At 42.0% G+C, this 20369-nt stretch overlaps 1 protein-coding gene across 5 annotated transcripts in view; it reads right to left on the reverse strand.

Annotated features, from left to right (window-relative positions):
• Nucleotides 1-20369, reverse strand: part of PDE1C (phosphodiesterase 1C, calmodulin-dependent 70kDa) — a 465170-nt gene that overhangs the window by 402758 nt on the left and 42043 nt on the right. For all 5 annotated transcript variants that reach the window (XM_012720871.1, XM_012720873.1, XM_012720874.1 and 2 more), the window contains exon 2: nucleotides 4115-4195. In XM_012720871.1, coding sequence (XP_012576325.1) covers nucleotides 4115-4195 — 81 coding nt within the window. The remainder of the gene's footprint in view (nucleotides 1-4114; nucleotides 4196-20369) is intronic.

Below are 20369 nucleotides of genomic sequence, written 5' to 3' on the forward strand. Positions count from 1 at the left end.
ATCTTTCTAGTAGGTTTCTCCATTTGCAGCTCACATTTGTCCAGGTCCTCACTGATGTCCAGCTACCGTGCCAGAGCCTTTCACCTACACAATTGCCTTTAGCCATCTTCACAATCCCCGTCTCACATGTGAAGAAACTGAGGCCAGCCACAGCAGGTGCCTGTGACGTATGGTGAGCCCCGGGCCTCTACCCAACAGGCTAGGTTGTCTCCCTTTGTCTTCTGAGAATAAGAAGCATTCCACACACTCCCATCTGATGGCCTTCCCGACCATTCTTACTTTCCCCCCCTCCCCAATCTCTTGCCTTTAAATGAAGTCCAAAGGCATAAGGAAGGAGGGACAACACAGGTGCTATTTCAGCCCATTGGCATGACCCTATTTCCTTTCTCATCCCCCAAACCAGAACAGAACTAGGCCCTAGCATTTTCTGCCCTTGAGCTTTCTGCCCAAAGGAGCAGGGAGTCTTTAGCCACCTCCCACCCCTCTCCCACACCCACATCCTTCCAGGTATCTTAGATGGTCTTGGTTCCCATCCGCAACACTGGCACAGACCCCCAACTCATCAGCTTCCTGCTGCAAAGGTAGAAATAAGAAAACCCCAAGCACCATGAGCATGTCTCACCCTGAGGTAGCTGCTCCTCAGGAACCTCAGACCTGCTTCCCTGGTGCCCAGATGGACCCTCCAAGCCTCTCAAAAGAGACTCTCCTGAGAAGATGGCAGAGAGATCCAGCAGCTTAAAAGGAATGAAGATGGGAGAAAAAAGGGGGAGAACCCCCAAGAGTACCCAAAGGCCCAGCCTCCAAGCTCTGTAGTACCCACGGGTGGACACAGAGGGGCCAGGCTCCCAGTCCTTGTCCCTGCCTCTGGGGCTCTCAGTCTAGATGGGCCACCCGCGTGTGAACAGATGGGGACCTGAACCAGAGCTTGCACAGAGGGCAGTGCAGGAGGTGGGGGGAGGTCCAGCACAAGGGGCATTACTCCAACCCACAGCTTCCTGGAAGAGATAACATTTATACTAGTTCTTTTTCTTTTTTTCTTTTTGAGATGAGAGTGACAAAAAGCATGAGCAAAAGTGATAGGGTGTATGTTTGTTGTTTTTTTTTTTTAACATTACTAGTGTATTTTTACCCTAAGCAGACTCACATCATTGTTATCCTACTCTGTCGGGGACTCTTTGTCCCTGATCACGGATTATTGGGGAGCAGAACAGACAGGGTCTCAAGGTGGGAACGGCGTCAGAGAGCGGAGATTCCTAGAAAAAGGGGAAAAAGGAGAAAAAAGGGGAGCCGGTGCGAGGAAGACACGGAAATGGGAGTTGGGTGCAAGTCTTCCTGCTCTGCCTTTAGCAGAGGTTTATTTTATACACTTCAAGCAGGCAGAGGGATGACATTAGCATATGAAATGGGCTGAGATCACAATCACCTTTTTGCTAAGAATAGTCTAGGGTCATTTGGACCTTTAGCTGAGATTATAACATTTTTAAAATCAATCTATCAAGGTTAAAACAGGTACATAGATTTACAAAGTTTAAGACTAATATTACTATATTTACCAGAGTGAAGATGAACCAAAATAGTCCCTTAAACATTGTCTATTACTTAACGGCTTTTGTTCTTAAAGAGACATCCTAGGAGGTAAAGTAAAGTGATGGCAGGAAGAAGAAATTTCCTGTAAATCAAATTAAGGTAAGGTTCTTTGAAAAGCTTGTTAGAAAGTTTAAGTGAGTTTTCTTGAAGTCTAGATGGTAGAAAACCTGATTAGCTCTGCATAGGCAAATTGGGTGCATTTCCATATCTAAAGACTAGATAGTAGGAAGCTTGAGTGGTTATTTAGAAACTGAATAGAAGTCTGTGTGAGATAGACTGATAAGATTTGGGTTTTCCTGTCTGGCATTGAGAGAGACTTTGCAGTAACAGCCATTTGTTTTTATTAATCAGCCAGTTGCTTAATGACTTTAGACTTCAAGAGGAATTTCTCACCCTGGTGCAGTACTTGCTTGTCAGGGCCAGGTAGCGCCTCCTGAGGCTGAGGCAATCCAATTGTAAACTGAAGGTTGCTCAGAATATTTTGATATTATAATTATACAAAACAGGGAGGTCATAACATAAGTTAGCTTGGAAAGTCTGATTTTTCAGAGCATTTCCCCACCATCTGGAATATGTCAGTCGATAGAGGTTGCATAGTTTGTGTCACTACTTCTCCTCATGTGATCCTGGTAAAACACCACCACGAGAAGGACAAGCTCCACACGGGACCGCCCAGGATCGGATCCCAGCACTGCTCTTATTGGCTGAATGGCTACTGCCTCAGTTTCCTCATAGCTAATCACAGTACCTAACATGGCAGCTGTGAGGACTCAATGGCTGAATACTTCAGCCTTTCCCTGAGAGAGCAGTGTCTGGTGCAAAACCACTCAAGAAATGACAACTGCTGCCATTATCGTCATTGTGGTTGTCTTCCTGTGATGGGTTTCAGTGCACTTTCACACACTGTCTCATTTGACAGAGTAACTGTAAGGGTAGACGGCCACAGGTAAAAAGACAGGGTGGGGGGGCGGGGGGGACAGTCTGTCCTAACTAGTTAACTGAGGTTCTGGAAGCAGAGCTTCTGACTGCCTGTGTTATTTCCCGGGTTTTACAATACTTTATAAAGTTGTCTTAAAACCCTGAACTCTTGGGGAAAAGTTCCTTTAAAAGCCACACTGACTTCAGGGCTACTTTTTAAGCACGTGGATAAGGGCCAACCCATTTCACATTGGGGCTGCCCTGTAACACAAAGAGGAAAATGGCGCTGGGAAATGACAATATTCCATACACCTGGGCTAACCTGAGGCTCCAGGGAATCCAAGCCAATTCTCCTTCTGTGACAAAATCCCACCATAGTCCAAAATGCTCCTTTTGGCCAACATCCCCCCTAGGATACAGCCACGGAACTATGAACCTGATTTTGAAAAACACGGACTCTAGTTCCCCACTGCCCCTGGGATGAGCTCCCCACAGCTGGGCTTGCAGCCAGCACCACTTGGGGAGTGACTGTGAAGAGGAGGGCAGGACTCCATGTCAAGAGACTGTCACTTAACACAAAGGAGACAGGAACCCAGAGAGGGGACCGCCAGTGACCCAGAAGAATAATGGCAATATTCAAGCAAAGAATTTTCCCATACACCTTCTCTTCTCACCAGGACAACAGGACGCAGCCTCTGGCCCGTTTTCCTGGCTAAAGTGACCACCACTGAAAGGCAGTGAGTGCAAAAGTAAAGGCGAGAAATCCTGAAATGATTCATTTTGAGGGCATTACGATGGACCACATTCGCCTGGCTATTTTCCCACAAGGAACAACGGTGAGAATCCTGGAGCGAGGCCTCCTGTTTGGTCCTGGTGTTAGGGTCCAAGAACTCGATTACCGCGAAAGACAGAGCGTCACGCAAGAATGCAATTCACAAACTAGAGTTTATTGGGCTGGCTAGCCAGGGTCAAGCCATTCCCTGCCGGACACGCAGGTTCAGGCAAGACCCAGACCAAAGGAAAGTCAGGGAATATATTGGCCTTGTTGGCCGTTACATACGTCAGAGCCTGCGCAGATTCAACTTAGCAAATGGATTCAAGGATTAATAGACATCACAGCCTGGGTCACAGTTCAACCACCCAATGACAGGTTTCCAGGAATAGATGTCTCATTTCCTGGTGCCCCAGATCCAGTCAGCCTGGGCCACATCACTCCCATCATCCAATCAACCCCAAATGCACATTGTCCCTCCTCAACCCATCCTGCACTCTGGGGGGTGGGCGGGGGGTGGGGTGCCTACCCGGGCCAGTCCAGCCCTGCTCAGGCCTGCATCAGCCACCCCCTCCATTCCTTCACTGGTACCTGACCCCCCACACAGCACTGCTCCTTTGGCACAGGAAAGGCTTGGGAAACTCCAGAAAAAGGCCCTGGGTCCAGCAGCCAGGCTTGGCCTGAAGTTCAGGAGAGCCAGGTTCAAATCCCAGCTCCACAGAAGCTAAAAAGAAGCCATAACACTGGGAGTTTTACGTTCCCAGCATCTTTCATGGAACTGAGAGTGCATGTCACTTCCTTGGGGGGATTCTGAACGAAGTCTGTCTCAAGGCTTACCTTGCTCGCCTGCACCCTCAGGTTTCTCTAGGGCTTCCCCTGGGATGTGCCACTCTGCTGCTGTTCTCCTGGCGCCTGCCTCTGTCAGCAAAGACAAGAAACACACCCTGTCAGGCACAGGAAAACAACCAGCAGGGGTGGGGTGGGGGGCTCAGCCTGGGACCCCTGTCAGGTCTGACTCAGCTTACAGGCAGAATCTCTGTCCACTGTGCTCTCCATGTGCAGCACCCTGTTGGCTGGACATCTCCCTTACACCCCTCTCCCCCTTAAACTTGTTGTTCCCAAAGTTTCTATTATAGCCCCTTTTCTCACTTTCCAAGTGAGGGTGCCCCACGGGTGCTGCTGACTACTATCTCTGCAGCCACCACTGCAGAGACCAGCTGAGAAAGCCAGGTCAGCTTCCTCCAGACCCCTGACGTGATCTTGGACCTGACATTTTGCTGCATCCTGAGAGCACTAGTTCAGAAGGGGAAGGCATGGAGAAGTAGACCAAATCCACTCTGGAACGTAACCTGCCCATGCTGTGAGCAGTTGTAATGACACCTATTTTTCAAGTGGAAAAAACAAACTCAGAGAGGTTAACTAATAGGCCCCAGGTCACAGAGCTGGTAAGTGGCAGAATTTGAATACAGATCCAGTGCAATCTTTAGCAGATCCAGTGCAATCTTCCTCCTCGCTGTGAAGACCTTTCTGAGTATGAAGACTGAAAAGCTAAGAAGTTAATTCCAAAATTAGAGTACTCCTACAGGAATTTTTCTTAAGATGGTGTTTAATTATATCTATTTTATGTTAACTGAAAATATTTTTCTCTCAGTTTGTATAGCTTTTACACCTCCTGAGCATCAATAAATAAAACTCAGCTACACATGTTATTATCCCAAAGCCCAGAATGAATGGGGGGGGGGATGAAAGCGTTCCCAGAATGCTAGACTTTGCTGACCACAATCCAATGGATATTATATTTCTGGACTGACAACTGTTCATGTATTTTGAATTTTAAGTATTATATTTGTCACAAATTTCAAATGTTTTGTAAGAATAGTATAGGCTTTGCTCATTCTGTGCATTTTCATCCCTTTTTTATATTCTTCTTTGTTAGTGGATTTGCTTTCTTGGTGGAAAAGAAAAAAGGTGGAGCTGAAGTAACGAGCATGGAATTATCACGCTCGTACCCATGGGCACACAGGCATTCATACTCCTGCAAACATTCACCCACACACATTTACTTTATGAAAATAAAAGCTTCACTTGAATGTTAATTTTCATATATCCATGTCAATTAAATGTGACAGGAGTCCTGATTCAAACTTAGATCTAACTTGCCAGAGTAGCTATGAATTTGGGAGCAGGGAGAGGTCTACAGATATACTTCATAGTCCTGTTCTGACCCTTCACTACCAGCAGCCCCCATGTCTCATTCCGATCTGCTATTATCAGCCAAAGCAGACTTGTTCTGAGAAAAAGGAATAAAAAAAAAACCTTGGAAAGAATTCAGTCAGCAATTTCAGTCACTGCTACAGGTCCTAAAAAAAAAACCCACAAATTAATACCCCTCCTCCCTTCTTTTGTAGAAACAGCCTCAGTTGCAGCACAGTCATGGAGCAAAGTCATGCATTATCAGCTTGGCTCTGACTTGTCAAAAATCAGCACAAGTTCACTCCAAAAAGACTCAAAGAAGGATATGAAAGAGAAAAAAATGGGGGGGTGGCAACCCCATTCAAATTACTTTTGGAAGCTGTGGAAATGTTGCACATTATGTTAATTTCTCCAGCATGCATAAAATAGATGCCCCCAGGTTGTGGGTCTGTGACTTCTTTCAGCTTTCTCCCCAAGGCATCATTGAATAGTTAAAATCTATTGTATTCCTAAAGTGAAACACTAGTAACACATCAGAGACATTGTAGAGGAAAGAAATGTTATTTTGATAACAGATCTGCTACTAAGTTGAGATAAAACCGGGCTTCATGCTAATTATTTTTCACTTTCACTTGTTGTATTTCCAAATGGCCTTTGGGAGAACAAGGTTCTTTCTACAAACGCCTGCTGAATAAACCTTCCTCATCATTTGCTCTCCCAGCCCTTTGCTCCATGTCAAACCCCAGCAGTTATTCCAATTTCCTTACTCCAGCCCAAAGGGATGGCTCCTTCTCTGTCTCCATTTGCAGTTTTTCCCTACAATTACATTTCAAATACATAAATAAGTTAAATATGTATGATCTGACATGTACAGACAGTATGATGGGAATTGAGAACGAAATGATTAGTAATAATAGCTAAATTTACTGAATGTTTATTATAGGCAGGTGTTGTTCTTGATGTTTTTGTATATATTAAATTATTTAGTCCTTGCACCCTATGAAGAATATGCTCTTCTTACCCCAAATATACAGATGAAATAAACTGAGTTTCTTAGTAATTTGTCAAGGTTACTCAGATCGTAAGAGATAGAACCCCAATTTATATGCAGACTGTCTGGCTCTAGAGCCAGGGTAGCCACCTCTCCTGGCCACATAAAAGGATCTCCTGACCAAATAAAAGACAGACATGGACTCAGAAGATGACACAAAAATGTGATATGTTTGAGCACACCAATGAAGTGTGACCCATACAGATGGGTGAGTCTAGTAGGAATTTGTCAGGAAGATATGGGAATGAGGAGATATCCCAGGCATTTCTGACAGTTTAGCAGTGGACTCTAGACCTAACTCCAAATTTTTCATAGCTCTGTTGCTATATAAATCAATAAATAGGGTTGTGTCAGAATAACATCATCTGAGCATCGAAGGCAGTGCTGTCGAACCAGCTGTCCTTGTCAGAAATAGCTAACAACAAAAAAGCCCCAATTTGTGTTCACAGATTTTCTTTGTCAATTTCCACAGTGTTAATACACCCACCATTCCAGACTTTGAGTACCCAGACAGCCCCAAACTCTGATGGGACAAGAGTCGATGTGTATATGTGTGCTTCATGAGCTGGGCTGAGCTGATCTTAGCACCACTGCATGAAGATCTTACAGTGGGGGTCAGAAACCCACTGGGTGGAAAACACCAGCCATGAGGAAATGAGGTCTCAGGCACCTGGGAAATGAGTACTTGTGCTCTAGAAAGCTGTAGCAATCAGGGTGGTTTTCAAAAGGTAAAGCCTTAAATGTAAACATTGGTGGGGGGGGGGAGCGCAATAAGTCTATAAACCACAGACCCCAGCTAGGGAGCCAGGAAGGAAAATAACCCCAGAAAATAGACCCAAGTGACCAAGAGCTGATCTCTCCTCCCATCCTCCCTCCCCGCTCCACAACCAACAATAGCTGTCCTCTAACACCTCTCACCCAATGTGAGTTCCTTCAGCACACAGCAGAGAGAAGCCTGGCAAACTCAACCAGAGTGCCAAATCTGGCCCACCACCTGCTTTCCTAGGATATACAAGCTAAGATATATGAAATGACTGGGGGGAGGAAGGGAATCAAAAGAAAAATAATGTTGCTTTGCAGTGTATGTAAATTACAAGAAATTCAAATTTGCAGTGTCCATAAACAAAGTTGTATTGCAACACAGTCATGCTCATTCATTAAGGTTTTGCCTATAGCTGCTTTCCAACTACCATATGGCTACACAGCCTCTAAAATAAATGTTTTTGTCACAACTACACAGAACACTCAGTGTTTTGACCCAGTTTGGCTTAACCAAGATTGCCTTAACGGCTACTTGGTTATGGACTGCTAAAACCCCAGGGCACCTGCAGCCTGCAACAACCTGTGGGGAACAGCTGGTGTCACCTCCCAGCACAGTTTCTCTGCCACTTGCAAGTGGGCCCTCTCCTCAAGGCTCTGTAATATTACCCTCTCAGCAAAGTCACCCAACTTGAAACCATAATCCCCCCACTCTTGCCCAACCAGGACTCAGGGTTTTCCTTACCCATGTTAGTCTCTTCCCTAGACTGATTCGGTTTTTATTACTTCTTAAACTTTGGGCACAAAGCTAGTAGGTAGAATAAAGGAAGGGGAGTCAGTGATCCCCATATTTATTCACACAGTCACTTCTTCCAACAAATATTTATCAAGAGCCTACAATTGCCAGGTACTCTGGATGCTCCGGGCATGTCATCTACACCAAGTCTCCTTTCTCTCTTTTGAACAAGCCCAGCTTTCTCCCAAGTCAGGATCTCTACATTGTTCTTTGCCATGACTACAACCCCCTCCCCATATTCCACCCCAACCTCTGTTAATCCTGCCAAACTACTGTTAATCCTCCAGGTCTCTATGACAATTCACTGTCTAAAATGAGAAACTTTATCTGCTTTTTTTTTTTTTAAGATTTACTTATTTATGCATACAGAATTGGGGCACAAGCCAGAGGTGCAGGGGCAGTGAGAGGATTCACCAGAGAGAGTGAGGAGCAGAACAGGCAGATCAACAAAATACACTGCTGAGGGGAGCAATGGGCGGGCAGGAGAGATCTGCTGCTCCACATGGGTCACCTCCAGGACTGGGGATCAAACTTGCACTGAAGTGGCTGCAGCTCACTTGCAGTGCTGTGTCCTAACCCGTTGCACCATCAGGAAGGGGTCTTTACCTGACTTCTGATCAAGAGTTTATTTCCTCTACAGCAAGGACGATCTGCATAAGTCTGATTTCTCTATTAGCTCTTTCACAGTCTATCTTCTCCACTAGCATAGAAGGTCCTGGAGGCAAGCTCCTCATAATAATGCTAGTAAATTTGTACTTAGGAAATATGGAACACTAATTAAAGGAAAATAATAGCCAGCCATAATTATAGTACCCAGAAAAAAAATCACTAAATTTCCTTTGACTCTGCTGTTTCCTTTCCCCTTATTGTCTGTGTTGTTCAAAAACCTCAGGAGAGGACCTGCCTACCACTGTCAGTGTTTGGGAAATTCGTATTTCTTATTCAGGCCTCTGTTGACCTCTAGGGTCATAATGTAATAGGGTGGTCCCTAGGAAAAGGGGAAGTTCCAGGTTCCCTGCCCCTCCCAGAAGGAGGGTGGAGCTGAGCTGAGAAAAAAAAAAGAGGAGAAGGAATCTGGAAAAAAAAAAAAAAGGAACCAGGATGGAGAGCTGGAGAGCTAGAAGGAGACCTGAGGAAGCCACATGGAAGAAACATGTGAAGAAACCGTGCTTGTTTCCTGACCCAGGACTGGTTAAGGCAGATGTGGGTGAGAGACCTGTAGGGAGGTGACTATGGCAGTGTTTATATTGATTTTGACTTTGCTCTTTTCCTCCCAGACTTGTCTGGCCATTTCTGACCCTTTTCTATGGACCCCTGCCAGAAGGTGCTTTGGGTTTGTGGTGGGCTTTCAGGCCTTGCTTTGGACCAATCCCTTTTGGGTTGAATTTTACCCACAAGGGATGGGTAACTTCAGGTGTTTGATTTAGACATTATATTCTTTGTCTTCTGTATTGTATACTCACTGTATTAAAGTTCCTTTTCATTAAAGTATTATGTTTTGTCTTGATGCGGCAGATGGCAAAACCTATTTAGAGCAGGCAGGTTTGGGGATTAAGTGGTGCCCCTCTCTCCCTGCCCTGTAACAATAATAGACAGGGTGAATTGGAAGTGGATTTTTTTAAGCTTCTGGCTTGGCACATTTGCTGTTCATTAGCTCAAAGCACCTTCCACGTGTTGCCTTTGTCTCCCCAGCAGGGGTGTCAAGGAGCCTGGAAGCATTACAGCAACTCAACAAACACTGTCCTGAAATCAAAAGGAAATATAACATTGACCACAACTACAAAATAGACTCAGAAACTGACACAAGCTATGCAATCTCTAACGACTGACATATTCCGGATGGAGACGGAAGTGCTCTGAAAAATCAGACTTTCCATGCTAACTTATGTTATGACCTCCCTGTTTTGTATAATCATAATGTCAAAATATTCTGAGCAACCTTCAGTTTACAATTGGATTGCCTCAGCCTCAGGAGGCGCTACCTGGCCCTGACCAGCAAGTACTGCACCAGGGTGAGAAATTCCTCTTGAGTCTAAAGTCATTAAGCAACTGGCTGATTAATAAAAACAAATGGCTGTTACTGCAAAGTCTCTCTCAATGCCAGACAGGAAAACCCAAATCTTATCAGTCTATCTCACACAGACTTCTATTCAGTTTCTAAATAACCACTCAAGCTTCCTACTATCTAGTCTTTAGATATGGAAATGCACCCAATTTGCCTATGCAGAGCTAATCAGGTTTTCTACCATCTAGACTTCAAGAAAACTCACTTAAACTTTCTAACAAGCTTTTCAAAGAACCTTACCTTAATTTGATTTACAGGAAATTTCTTCTTCCTGCCATCACTTTACTTTACCTCCTAGGATGTCTCTTTAAGAACAAAGTTGTTAAGTAATAGACAATGTTTAAGGGACTATTTTGGTTCATCTTCACTGTGGTAAATATAGTAATATTAGTCTTAAACTTTGTAAATCTATGTACCTGTTTTAACCTTGATAGATTTTTAAAATGTTATAATCTCAACTAAAGGTCAAATGACCCCAGACTATTCTTAGCAAAAAGGTGATTGTGATCTCAGCCCATTTCATATGTAATGTCATCCCTCTGCCTGCTTGAAGTGTATAAAATAAACCTCAGCTAAAGGCAGAGCAGGAAGACTTGCACCCAACTCCCATTCCTATGTCTTCCTCACGCTGCTCCCATTTTTTCTCCTTTTCCCCCTTTTTCTAGGAATCTCTGCTCACTGAAGACATTCCCACCTTGAGACCCTGCCTGTTCTGCCTCCCAGATCAGGGACAATCCGTGATCAGGGACAAAGAGTCTCTGACAAGAAACCATATCTGGTCACCTGTCTCACAAGATGGGTCACTCTGAAGCAGAGACTTCTGAACCCCTACTCCATACTAGGTAGAGTCCTAGAACCTCCCTAATTTAATCTTCACAGTGGCTCTGGAAGTAGGCATTTCCTCCAACTGCAGATGAAGACGCACTGAGACAAGTGAACTGTCCACTGAGTAAGTGGCTGAATCAAACTTGAACCCAGATCTCTTTAGCGCCTAGGTCCTCTTTCATGGTACTAATAAATTTCACCTTGACCGCAAACAGCAGGAATACAAGGAGCAAAAGACAAAGGAGAATCTCCTTTGCAGGATTTAAAATTGCTTGTGAACCCCCAGCTCTGAGCCCAGACTATCAAGAGGGGACTGGGGAAAACGTCAAATTAATTGAGATCATCACAAGGTTAGATTACTATTTAATAGACTAGCTAAGCACGGGGGACATGGCCTCAATACAGCCAGAATTTCAAACTACACTTGTCTCTTTCTGGGATGCATGTGGATATCTAACTCTTGCACCACCTTTGATGAGTTTCCATCGGTACTAACAATCCTTGCTAGCATAGGAGCTGGGCCACAGAGAGATGGGTAAGGCCCATCTGGAGCCCCAAGCCACACTTTATTCCACTCTGGACCTCAGTTCCTGAGGGAGGTCAGACACAGGGCATGGGAACAGAATTGACCACCAAGCATATTTTGTTCCCAGATCAGAAGTGCACTGGGTTCCCTAGAAATGCTATGGGTGGGAGGGAATTTCAGGCCAAAGAGTCAGGAACTGCATCTACTAAATGAGGGGAGTTTTCCAACTCAAACAATTAAGCAAGGACCTCATTGCCTGGAGATTTTCCAGTAGTCAGCCTTGCCAAAACCCTGGCATTCCTTCAGCTGAGACACATGTGCCTCCTCTTTGAACACTGAAAACAGGTATTTTGCTGTCCTTTCAAATGCAAAGTGGGTGACCTCAGGGGTAGTGAGAGCTCTCTCCCTAGAAGTATCAAGAAGAGACTGGATAACCATTCAAGGGGTATAGTGTGAACCTTCATTCAGATTTGACATGAGGTATTAATTCAATCACGCCAAAGCCAACAATTACTTATTGTGCTGCACTGGTGTACAAAGTACACCTGTTCTTTGTGGAAATGACAGTAACAAAGACAGATATGAACACAAAAGCAGGATGAAACATGAAATTACTGACTTGCGAAGTGCTACCAAGGAAAGAAGCAGGGCTAGGAGGAATAATAACAAGAAAACAAAAAACCTTAAATAGAGGGTCAATTTTATGTTATAAAACAGTTCACATAATAGTAGGTGGCCCACTTGGAAGCTGTCTCATTGGCCTAGGGGAAAGAGGCTGTGGTGTGAGCCGCAGTGGGAGCAATGGGGCCATGTGAGCCAACTGGATGTGTATTTTAGATAGAAGCGCTATAGGACTTGCTAGGACCGAGAGGTGAAAAGATAACTCCCCAGTCTGGAACTGGACATCATCATCTGAAATTTTGAGTTTATAATACTATATAAATTCTGAAACTATAGAATATCAAAGTCCAGCTTAACAAGCCAAGAGGTAAGATCCTCCCACCCTTAAAGCATGGACACTGGAGGTCCTACAGGAAATGCTACCTAAAATGTTTGTTCCATGATAAGGCTGAAATGAGAAGAAAGTGAAGTTTTACTCTAGCACCCCAACTCTTTTTTCCCCTTCCCCCTGTGTACCATGCCTTTTAGGGTACCAGGACTCTCACACTGCCTCCAGCCACCACTTTATCTGGAAAATGTGCGTGTATATAAATATATATGTATACAGTGGGTATGTACACACACACACACACACACACACGTCCTATACTCAATTAAAAAAAAAAAAACTGGCCCTCCCTGGTGGCACAGTGGGTTAAAGCACAGCACTAAGAAGCTAAAGCCACTTCAGCATGAGTTTGATCCCACCCTGAAAGTGACCACATGGCACAGCAGACCTCTCCTGACCCACCTGCTGCTCTCCTCAGCAGTGTACTTCCTCAGTCTGCCTGTTCTGCTCCCCATTCTGTCTCTGGTGAATCCTCTCATCCCCTGCACCTCTGGCCTATACCCCAGTTTTATATGCACAAAAAAATAAATCTTAAAAAAAACTGAAGCTCTGAACAGGCATTTTCCAGATAGGGAAATGCAATTGTCAATAAACACATGAAAAGTTACGTAACTTCATTAGTTCTTAGAGAAACACAAAAGAAAAACCCATATTCAAGAGAAAGACAAAACTTGCAAGCTGACCAAAGATCTAAGGCTTATAGCAGGGGAGGGGGACGAAAAAGCAGAGGAGCCAAATGGGAGGGGTGGAAGGAGAAGAGACTGTTCCCTCATGGTGCTCTGTGGTGGAAGAACTACGGGACTACACCCAAGGGGAGAAATCAAATACTGTACAAAAATGAACAATGATATAAGAAAATAAATAAATAAATTTAATAAAAAGATACATAAGCAAAATCATAATCTACCCAATAGGTGGCTAACATGAAAAAGACTAACAATATCCAATATTCGGAAAGATGCTAACAATACCAAGTGTTGATAAAGCAAATCTCTCCTACATTGTTTCTAGAAATTGAAATTGGTACAATTTCTTTGAGAAAAAAATGTTTGATAAAATATACTACCACTGAACATACATAGCACAGCAATCCATTCCTATGCATCTATCCAACCAAAATTTGTGCCCACGGAAATGTATGAGAATGAATGAAAACTGGGAAAAGCTCAAGAAATATTCATTGACAAGAAAATGGATAAAATTGTGACACGCTCATACAAAGGAATGCTGTATTGAGAAATAGAGAAGAAGCAAATGTTTCATGGAGTAACATGCATAATCTTACCCACATAATGATAAAAAATGAAACCAAATGTGAAATAGTATATTTCCTATGACTCCAGTTCAAAAACAGTCAAAATGAATCAATGGTGATAAAGTCAAAACAGTGGAGACATTTGGGAGGGGGAGAGGACATTATTGACTGCGACCAGGTACCAGGGTACCAGGAACTTTCTAGATGCTGGTGATGTTCTTTCCCTCAATCGGGCTTCTGGCTACACATGTGAGTCCCTTTCACAAAAATCCATTAGCTTGTGTCTTAAAATTTACCTTTATCTACATATTAATGTTAAGTGCCAATGAAAATGGATTCTATCAACATCTAGAAAGAGTATTTTGCCTGTCAGAGCCAGAAGCAGTAAAACCAAGATCACAGTCAAGGCAAATCAAGGTCATAGCAGTCAGTGCCAAGTTGAAAGACTGAGGGCAAAGATAAATAAATAGCCAAATCATTGTATTTATTTTCAAATATTAATTTCCTCAGAATTTTTCAAGTATTTGGCCTTGATGGATTGTTATGATATCATTTAATTGCCAACTCTTGTTTTGATTGTAGCATTTGGCTGTATTTTGCAGGCTCACAAAGGCAGTAGGGTATCCCTTTCAGGGTAATCTTTTATACATGTGTGTATGTACACACCCAGCTACCCACAGGCTATGTACTGTACATAATAAAAGTCTGTGACTACAAAATAAGAATGATTCCCATCACCACCCACCGATTCTGATTATTTTATCATCACACCTGGGCGATGTGTGCATGATCCTTCCCACTGCATGATCATTCGGGAAGTCTAGAAACTAGCTGAGGTCCTGCTCTGGTCATCGAAACATTGTGCTGTATCATAGAGGAAAAAACACCAGCTTTGAAGCTCACCACTTAGCATCTACAAAGATCCTCTGTTTCTGTTCACATAACATGGAGGAAATACCACCTAAATTGCAGGAGTGAGAATAAACCAGAATACTAAACCAACAAGCAAGTGTCTTTAACAAATGCTAGACCTTTGCAATAATCTAGCATATTTTTTTTATCTTGAGATTCTACCCGTTTTAAAGTAAACACATTAACATTCTCAATTTCCTCCATAATTTAATGAGGACAAAAGGTCAAGTCTTTTGAACTCGCTTCAAAGACTGGACATTTTCAGAAAATGTTTTAAAAAATATTGCAAATGCTGTCATTTCAGGGGGAACAAAACAGACAAAAGGATAAAGGGCACTGGAATCTTAAATTTTAATTCATAGAACAGACATCATTTGAGGTATGTGCATTAAATGTAAAAATAAACTTAATAGGGCTCTCCATGGTGCAATGGGTTAAAGCACTGCATTATGAAACTCTCAGAAGCCACTGCAGTGCAAGTTTGATCGCTGGCCAGGGAGCTGACCCACATGGCGCGGCAGACCTCTTCTGACCCACACGCTGCTACCCTCAGCAGTGTACCTTGTCAATCTGCCTGTTCTGCTCCCCACTCTGTCTCTGGTGAATCCTCTTACCCACCACACATCTGGCCTGTACCCCAGTTCTGTAAGCATAAATAAATAAATCTTTAAAAAATAAATTAAATAAATCCATTTAAATAAATAAAATAAATCCATAATAAATCAATGGAAAAAGTCATAAAAACAAATTACATTATTTAATTTTATATTTTGTCGAACTTCTTTCAATAAAACTAAACTAACTTCAGTGATAATATGTAATGAATGAGAAAGAATTTCAAATGCAATTATTTAAATAAAGATCCTTAATTTCTTAGTAGCCGAATATTATAATATGTCCTTCAAAAAATATTTTTCCTGAATTAAACTTGTTCAACATGTGTAAAATAGAAAAGCCTCTGTGGAAAAAAGTTTGGCACTTCCTAAAATGTTAAACAGAATTATCATCTAACCCAGTAATCACACTCCTAGGTTTAAAACAACTGAAACCAGGGACTCACACTGATTTTGTCCAACAATGTTTGTACCACTATTGTTCATAATAGTATGGAAAGAAGGAAACAAGCCAAATGTCTATCAAATGAGGAAAGGGTAAACAAAATTCAGTATAACCATATGGTGGAATATTATTTGACCTTAAAAAAGAATTAAGAATTGATCGATGGCATAGCATTATGCTAGATAAAGAAAGTCCATCACAAAAGACCACATGTTGTGATTCCATTCATAGGGAATGTTCAAGACAGGGAAGACAGAAGGCAGGAAGTAGATTAGTGACTGCTTAGGACTGAGGATTTTGAAACAGTAATAAACAGGCTATGCAATAGTACATATACAATGTAATTTCATTTTGTAAAACATGTACGTTTACACAGGTATAGAATAACATTTTGGAAAGACAGCTATTCAAATGTTAGTAATAGTTACCTTTGAATGACAGGATTGTGGGAGATCGATGTTTCTTTAAACTTCTGTCTTTCAAATTTTATACCACAAACATGTAACTTTTATAATGATATAAGAAAATATTACTTTAAGAATGATTTATAATTAAATTGTTTGAATGTTTTCTAGTTGAAATCTAAGCATAGATGTATAAAATATGTCCTGCCTTTATAACTTCCCTCTCCTTTGTAACTTCCTGCATTTTGGTCATTCATGTAAAACATTAACAATATCATGTAATAAAAGGAAAAATAAGCATCCATTTGCAACTGATTACAAGAGTATTCAACAGCACTTTCTCAATTTGATTATTGGACTGACAAATACAAATCCCTTAGTGAATAGTGAGTCTGGCTTTTGCCTGGGTGTGGGACTCGGATAAGTTGCCCAACAGCTCACAGCTTAATTCTTAGGAGGAACTCCTCCCCACTCCAGGCACAAGAGTCCTGTGAGGCTGAGAAGGTGGCCAAGAAATCTCAGCAAGGCTAATGGTGTTGATCAGAGTTCTGTACTGACTTGCTAGGTTTATCATAGCAAAATACCACATAGGGGACATGAATGACCAAAATGTATTTTCTCACAGATTCAGATGTCCAAGATCAAGGTGTCAGCATGTTGGCATATTCTGAAGTTGTCCTTCTCCTGTGTTTTTACATGGTCTTCCCTCTGTGCCCTAAATCTCCTTTACTTCTTTTTTTATATTTTAAAAATATATTCATTACATTTTTGGACAATATATGATTTCACCATGAAATTCCCACCACCAATTCACCCGTGCCCCATCACCATAGTCTGTGATGGGGACACTGACTTGGAACACTGACTGTGTTCCAAGGAAAGGATATGACAGAAACAGGAAAGGGTATGACAGAAACAGGAAAATCCAACTAAAGACATTCTATGGGATTACTTGAAATTTTCTCAGAATGTAGGCAGACTTCCAGTTTCTTCACATCCTTTTACATCAGGACACTGCTTACTGAAGTTACCCTTAGGGTGGGGATCTTTTGTGTATTGCCCTTGTGTATTATCCACTCAAGCTGCAGGCTCAGAGTTCAGGTTTAGGAGCTCCCCTACCTGTATCCACTCAAGAGAGATTGTTTATGCATGTATTTGAACATTTTGCTGTGTTTGCCCTTATTATGTCAAATAAGTATGCAGAAAATAGAAAATGACATGCTGGAACTAATAATTAGAAGCATAATTGTCAGAACTTTACTAAAATTGATACCAAAATGGGAATTATCATGTAGACTGGAATCAGGGACTCTGCGAGTCACTGAACCAAACTGGGAGTCACTGAACCAAAGCTCATGTGCATATATATCTGTGAAGGGAGAGAAAAAGCTAAAGAAAGGCTAAGTTTCAAAACCAGATGCTCACAAAGATTGGTCCTAAAAGACAATGTAACTTGGGATCTGAAGATGTGTTCCAGCACTCAGAAAAGGAGTTTCCAAAAGTTGTAGCAGCATCCAAAACATCTTGTACAGCCTTCAGGCATTTGACATTGTGCACCTTTTCAGGAATGGCTTATAGGAAATTTTCTTAGACCAGAAGAAAATTCTCTATAGGAAAGTGCCTAATAAAGTTCTTTGCTCACTGTGTTCCAATAAATTACAATAAACAAACAACTCCAGTGAGCATGATTTAATAAGACCCTTAGCCACATTGCTGAAGCTTACTTTTCTGTATAAGTCCTGAGTTATATTATACTTCTCCCTACTCATCCCCTAGCATTCATAGCCTATGGATTCAGTTTTTAAATTTCTTTGATAGTTCTCTTCCTTTCTATTCCTACTCTCCTTGTTCAGATATTTATCATGTCTGGCTTAGAGAGATTTTCTTAGTGGCTTCCTTGCCTATGGTGTCCTCGACAATGAATCTCCCACAGTTCATAGCCAGATGAATTCATGTGGTCAGTCAACAAGTATTTATCAAGTACCTACTACTACAGTGTGCCAGATACCATGCTGGGCACTGGGGATTCAACCTTGAACACAGCAGACACGCATCTGATGCAACTGTCTAGTGGGTGGACAGTCAGTTGCTGTAATCAAATAATTACAACAAACCAGCAGCATGAGAGCCTTAGTTGAACATATGCTGTGCAAGCAAGCAATTGGGAGACCCAATCTAGCACAGTAAATAAAAAACTGCTTTAAGAAATGTTTACTGCTTCCCTACTGACAGGGAAAAAATCTTTTCATTCCATGCAACAGATAAAGGACTGATCACAAAGATATACAAAGAGCTCACTGGAGTCAACAACAACAAAACAAACAACCCAGTCAAGAAAAGGGCAGAAGAACTTAAAAGACACTTATCCAAAGAGAAATTGCAAATGGCGAACAGGCATATGAAAAATCATAATCAGGGAACTGTAAGTCAAAACCACAATGAGATACCACTTCACACTAGTGAGAATGGAGCATATATATATATATATATATATATAAAAACTAACAACAACAAATGTTGGCAAGGATGAGGTGAAAAAGGAACTCTCTTACATTTCTTGTGGGAATGCAAACTAGACCAATCACTGCGGAAAGCTGTATGGAGACCCTCAGACTACTAAAAATGGAACTACCATATGACCCAGTAATTCCACTCCTACCCAAAGGACACAAAAATATTAATTCAAAAGGATACATGCACCCCTATTTGACTGCAGCACTACTTGCAATAGGTAAATCCTGGAAACAACCCAAATGCCCACAACTAGACAACTGGATCAAGAAGATGTGATATGTGTGTGTGCGTATATAATGGAATACTACTCACTGATCAAAAAGATAAGTTCACACCATTCACAGGAACATGGATGGAGCTGGAAAGGATTATGCTCAGTGAAATAAGTCAGAAGGAAAAAGAAAAATATCGAATAGTTTCACTTGTAGGAGGAATTTAAGAGAACCAAATAAGACAGGGAGGGAAAAAGGGTATTGCTATTATAATACAAAACACAACAAAACAGACAATTATAAACCAGAGAGAACCTACAGGGGAGGGGGACAGAGAGGGATCAGAAGGAAGGAAGGAATGTGGGGGGCTATGGTGATGATAGGAAGGGGGGTAAGTAAGCATTGTTGTAAAATGAACAATAATGTAAATAGATGTATAAATAAAAAAAAAGTCAATGTTACAGAAAAAAAAAGCTGTTCACAGCTGTACACATTCTTTCTCAAGGAGGCTCTGAATCCACAAAGAGGGAGATGGGGAAACAAAAATGAGCAGATTTTGATAGGGCTGATCAACAGACATGAAGTTAAGAGGTCTAGTAGACATCTGAATGCAAACATGCAAAACGCAGTGGATGGTGAACACAGAGTCCAGGATCTAGTAGGGTGGAGATTGAGGACTGGGGCTCTCTCTATTTACAACAAAGGAATTAAACAAGATCGATAAAGGAGAAGAGGGGAGCACAGAGGAGAGGAGGAAAAGGGAAGAGAGACAAATACTGAGCCGATAGAGATCTAGCTTTAGAGAAGAGAAACCAGCAAAATAGAGAAGGTGCAGTCCTTGGGGTAAAAGGGGAAAATAGGAGTATGTAGAACTCCAGAGGGTGAGGTAATAGGGTTTCAGAAGTGGTGTCCTTCAACAGATGGAACCTGGAAAACTGGATATCCACAAGCAAAAAAAAAAAAAGTGAAGTTGGACTTTTACCTTACAGCATCTAAACGGAGGTGAGGAAACAAAGCAGGTGAGGATACATACACCTTTCAAAATTTTTTACTTTGAATGGAAGCATAGAGATGAGACAGGCCATCGCAGCAGGAAGACATTGGGCCAAAGCTGGCAGGGTGAAGATGAGCAATACTAAAGAATGTTCGTAGAACCTTAAATGAGTTGGTAGACATGGAACACTAAGAGTAGTAAGAACCACAAATATACTGGCTATTACTATCATGTAGAAATGGTGCACCAAAATTCTTGTGTCTACTAATTTTTAAGCCAAATCTAGCACTGAAGTAAGCCCTGTGATACCAATAGCAAAGGGAAATACTAAATTTTACACGAGATAATTTGCTAAGGCATTTCTCATTAAAAAGTACTGTTAGATCACTCGTAATAAGGGAGATGCAAATTAAAACCACAATGAGATACCACCTCACCCCAGTGAGAATGGCACATCTTCAAACAACTAGCAACAACAAATGTTGGCGAGGATGTGGAGAAAAAGGAACTCTCCTGCA

This window comes from Condylura cristata, unplaced genomic scaffold, assembly GCF_000260355.1.
Source record: "Condylura cristata isolate star-nosed mole 26May11 unplaced genomic scaffold, ConCri1.0 scaffold00005, whole genome shotgun sequence".
Lineage (NCBI taxonomy): Eukaryota > Metazoa > Chordata > Mammalia > Eulipotyphla > Talpidae > Condylura > Condylura cristata.